Source organism: Protopterus annectens, chromosome 11.part0 (assembly GCF_019279795.1).
Source record: "Protopterus annectens isolate FY-2018-M chromosome 11.part0, PAN1.0, whole genome shotgun sequence".
NCBI lineage: Eukaryota > Metazoa > Chordata > Ceratodontiformes > Protopteridae > Protopterus > Protopterus annectens.
In genome coordinates this window covers 341,005,396-341,010,395 of record NC_056745.1, presented here as the reverse complement: position 1 = coordinate 341,010,395, position 5,000 = coordinate 341,005,396, and the positions used below count along the sequence as shown (strand labels likewise).

At 38.0% G+C, this 5,000-nt stretch overlaps 1 protein-coding gene across 1 annotated transcript in view; it reads left to right on the top strand.

The window, feature by feature from the left end:
• The window catches only part of STAB2 (stabilin 2), a 922,612-nt gene that overhangs the window by 378,077 nt on the left and 539,535 nt on the right, over positions 1 to 5,000 (top strand). Inside the window, exon 22 of the mRNA XM_044087850.1 lies at positions 4,849 to 4,957. Coding sequence (XP_043943785.1) covers positions 4,849 to 4,957 — 109 coding nt within the window. The remainder of the gene's footprint in view (positions 1 to 4,848; positions 4,958 to 5,000) is intronic.

Below are 5,000 nucleotides of genomic sequence, written 5' to 3'. Positions count from 1 at the left end.
GCCACCCAGGAGTTTACTTTTAATTGTGGGTTTGTCAGGCCTTAGTGTAAATTTGGCAGTCCCTTCAACTTCTGCTTTTAAGTCATTATGATGTTGGAAACCACCATATTGGCAGTGTAGAGAGTGCTTTGGAGGGTCATAACTGAAATTACGTATGGGATGTTTTTTTTACTGTTTATTTCTTGAGGCAACACCTTGATGGCATCAGATATTTTCATGCGCGTGTGTAAAACACAAAGCCATTGCATGCACTTTTGTGGCATTTTTGCCAGTGCTTGTAGCCTATAATTCTCAGTCTGGATTAGCCATCTTTTCTACTTTCCTTAATGTAAATAACACCTCCCATTTTTTTTTTACATTTTCTATGTCATGGGCATTCAGAAGCCATGAAGAAGAAACACTAGTATGTCCTTACAGGGTTATAACTATGTTTATGATATTACACAGTAAAGAGTTTAGTTTTGCTGTGTCATTCTTGTATGTTTTACTCAATGGTTTGTCTTTGTGACCCTTTTACCCATTTGTTTGGATGTTATTTGGAATATTTTGAAGCCATCTTAATGTTACAGACATCAGGATCATTTACAAGCTCTGTGTTTCTAAAGTATGGTCAAACAATCCCCTTATGCTGTACTAACAACCTCAGAAAAAGATCATAACTTGTCATGTCTACAGTTAGTAACATTTAGTTTTATTAATCTGAATGCACCAATACAGACTTAAAAAAATGAAGTAAAAACTTATAGGCATTCTGAAGGCATGAAGCTGAAACACTGGTATGTCCTCAAAGAGTCATTTGCTTATATGCTATGGGCCTCCTCATCAGCAGGGTTAAGATAGCGCATAGTATAGATTCAAGCTTTGCTGGCTCTTCTTTGTAGTTTTAACTACATTGTTTGTCTGTGTGATTCCTTAACCCTTTTGTTTGGATATTATTCAGAATATTTTGCAATCAACTAAATTTTACAGACATCAGGCTTGTTTACAAGCTCTGTGTTTCTAAAGTATGGCCAAGCAATCCACTTACGCTGTAAATGGGAAATATTGCTAGATAGATTTGGTTATATTGTTGTGACATACTCCACTAAAGACTTAAAATAGTGAAACTAAAAAATCATGGGCAGTCAGAGGCTATCAAGATGAAACACTGTTATGTCTTTAGAACTAATCTAAAAGGGAGGCGAAAGCCAAACACACTCTGGCTAGGCTTATAAATGCTCTAGGGCAGATAGCCTAGTATCTACCTATGAACAGATCAATTGCATATATCCCTTGCATCTCCCCATCAAGAGAATTAAGCTATTACACAGTAAAGATTTTACCTTTGCTGGATATTTCTTGTAGTTTTTATTAAATAAGTCTAGCATAAAGACATCAAATGGTGAATAAGAGAAAAGTAGAAGCATCATAACTGGAGGAATTTTGTTTGACTCTGAATAGAATAATTGAAAAAGCTGCCAGGAGCGGCGGATGTAGGGGTAGGCAGTACCCATATATCACAGTACATGATGAAGCAAATGGCAGTCAGGAGCAACAGTAAAAGAGACACAGAGGAGAACCAGTATAAATCTGGGAAGAAAGATGTACTGTGACATAGAGCAAGTGGAGATCCACTATAACTTTTTTTGCATCTGTCTTCAACAGAGATAGGGTGGGGATTGCCTTGGGAATGTCAAGAGTTTGCAGGAAGTGTGTGTTTGAGTGTGTGGGAGGGGGTGCATGTGTATCTATTGGAGGGAGTGTATAAACAGAAATATTGAAGATTCAGGGGTGAAATGATGAAATTACCAAGCTGAGGGAGGACAATGCATAAACACCATAGGAGATACGATGCGCCCACCCAAAAAAAAGTCTGGCAACAGTCTAGGCACTTCCCAGACATAAGTATTCACCAAGATGCTCATCAAAAGACTGGAGGATGGTAAGATTAGTACCATTTCTGAAAGGAGACGGTACGAATAACGTAAACAACTACAGCCTTACCTGTGATTTTAATGTTTGGAAAAAAAACTGATGGAAAAAATTGTGAGTGAAACACCGACAGCATAGTAAGAACACAGATTTTAAAATGTTAATCAGCACTGGATTCATAGCCAAGTGATCCTGATCTAGGCTGATGACCGCATCACCAAGGAAGTGGACAGAGCAATATAATCATGGGCAGTGTGGTATTTCACTGGTTAGGTTTTTACCTAATTGCTTAGGAGTCTTGAGTTCAGTCCTGACCTCTGACCACTATCTGCATGAGGTTTGCATGCTTATCCTGTGCCTATGTGGATTAGATTTCCTCCCACAACCGCAAATCAGGCTTGATTATTGGCAGTACTAACTGTCCTTATATGTGCTGCATTTACCCTCGCCCTTTGGACCCATATCATGTCGCAAAAGGGTCAGAGAAGGGTCAGCTCACTTACCTGGTTGACAAATAAATAAATAAGTTGTAGTCTGCCTTAGCTTTAGCAGGATTATTGCAACAGAAAAAGATGTTGAAAAAGCTTCAAGGACTGAGAGGAGGTACAGAAGACTGGTAAATGCAGTAAAAATGTAACTCAAAGGGATGCGCAGATGGAACTGCTGAAGATGGACAGTGATGAGTATAGAAGAATAAAAGGCGGTATGCTACAGGGTTCACTGCTAGGATCTGTGCTCTGTAATGTATGCTGCAAGGTTCACTGCTAGGATCTGTGCTCTGTAATGTATGCTGCAAGGTTCACTGCTAGGATCTTTGCTCTGTAATGTATGCTGCAAGGTTCACTGCTAGAATCTGTGCTCTGTAATGTATGCTGAAAGGTTCACTGCTAGGATCTGTGCTCTGTAATGTATGCTGCAAGGTTCACTGCTAGGATCTGTGCTCTGTAATGTATGCTGCAAGGTTCACTGCTAGGATCTTTGCTCTGTAATGTATGCTGCAAGGTTCACTGCTAGGATCTGTGCTCTGTAAGTATGCTGCAAGATTCACTGCTAGGATCTGTGCTCTGTAATGTATGCTGCAAGGTTCACTGCTAGGATCTGTGCTCTTTAATTTGTTTGTTTCTTCAGAGGAAGACAACAAAATTACAGTTAATTATTAAGGATGGAGCAAAAAATATACTCAGTCTGACTCCCTGTTTAGTTGCATATTATAATACTGTTGTGATTTCAGATCTTTGGGCATAAAGAAACAATTCACTTACCACTAAGGCTGTGTGATCTTAGTTTTAGGATATCATGAGCCATTAAAATGTGTAGTGGCTTTGTTGGCATTGCCTATCCAGATTAGTAGGGTGTTGAAAACGAAACTGCTGTTGGTTGTATTGCTTGCACAAGCTGACATTTCTCAGTGTTCTCTTTTTTTTCCAGTATTTACCAGTGTGAGCACAGTGCATCAATTAGCTGATATGATTCCTGGCATAACTTATGACCAGACTATAGTCTCTTAGAGTCATTGACCTAGAAACAGTCCTATGACCACTAGTAATAGCATCACTGAATGACCAGATGCAAGGTGAAAAAGAGGCAACCAGGACCAGTAGAATGGTGGGATGCATCTTCTAAACAGCAGATTCTAAACAAACAGTTGCCCTCATTCCTCCATATACAGAGGTAGTGCTGTATGTAACAATACAAAAATTAGTCTTACCTTCGTAAAGCAATGTTGTATGATCATACTTCATGAAGGTGTCATCAGTTTGTATTGTTGTGATTTATCAGAGACACTGCTGGAGTGTAGTGTGCATGTATGTATTAGTGCACATGCTAATACATTTGCATAAGAGACACCTTTTGAATGCACAGTGCATTCACACATTACTATGCATGCTAATACATGTATGTCAGAGAAGTCACTTGAATGTTCTCTACATGTGCAGTTTATTGTACATGCTAAATCATATGCATCAGAGACATCACGTTAACATAATGTGCATTCTAATAGAGGTGAGTGAAAGGCATTGCTGGAATGTTCTGTGCATGTACACACTAATGTACAGGCTAATACTTATGCATCAGAGGCATTGCTTGATTATATGGTACATGCACATTTTATTGTACATGCTAAAACAAATAACAGAGACATTGCTTGAGCGCACTGTGTATGTATGTTATTATACATGCTATACATATATATCAGAAACATTGTTTGAATGTACTGTGCATGCATACATCACTGGACATGGTAATGCGTACCTATCGGAGACACTGTCTGAATGTACTGTATGTGAACATGTTACTGTACACCCTAATACTCATGCAACACACTGCTGACAGTGTTTTATCCAACTGACACTATAGTTTTTTAAGTACATTAGTCTTCCCTTACTTTTAACCAAATTTTAATACAATGCAGAGATTTCATGAGCAGCTATGATCTATGTGCATTATTACACATACTACACATATTACAGAGACAATGTAGTTTTACTACATATTCTTAAAATGTGTCTGCAAGTCTGGTAGTAATAAGAAGCTGTTCATCATTTAATCACTGCCGTAGTAGCACTTACCTGTGATTATCCTGACAATCTGATTTTGCATCTTACTTTGTATTTTTTACAATTGTACCCTTATGAACTAAAGTTCTTGAGCTTCTACATTATTTCCTGGTTACTCTTGTAGAAGGCATAATTGAGTCACATTACATTACTAAATTAAATTAAAAGATAAGCACACTAAACATGAAAAAAATGCCAAACGTTCCATGCTAACATTCACACATGAAAATCAGTCAGATATGAGCAGGACTCAGGCCATCTGACAAGACCATATTACACATGGACTTTAACAATATCCCAATGGAGAATATTGTTGTAGGTCACAAACACAGTGTATCAGTCATTTATATAATATGTTTGCTTTTCTTTTTTACCTTAGTGTATGGATAAAGACGGTAATGGTACTTGCATCTGCAATAAGAATTTCAAAGGATCAAGTTGCCAGTTCTGCTCTAGAAATAACATGTTTGGACCCAAATGTGATCAAGGCAAGTACATAGCCATAAACTGCAACCTTTTTTCTTAACTGAT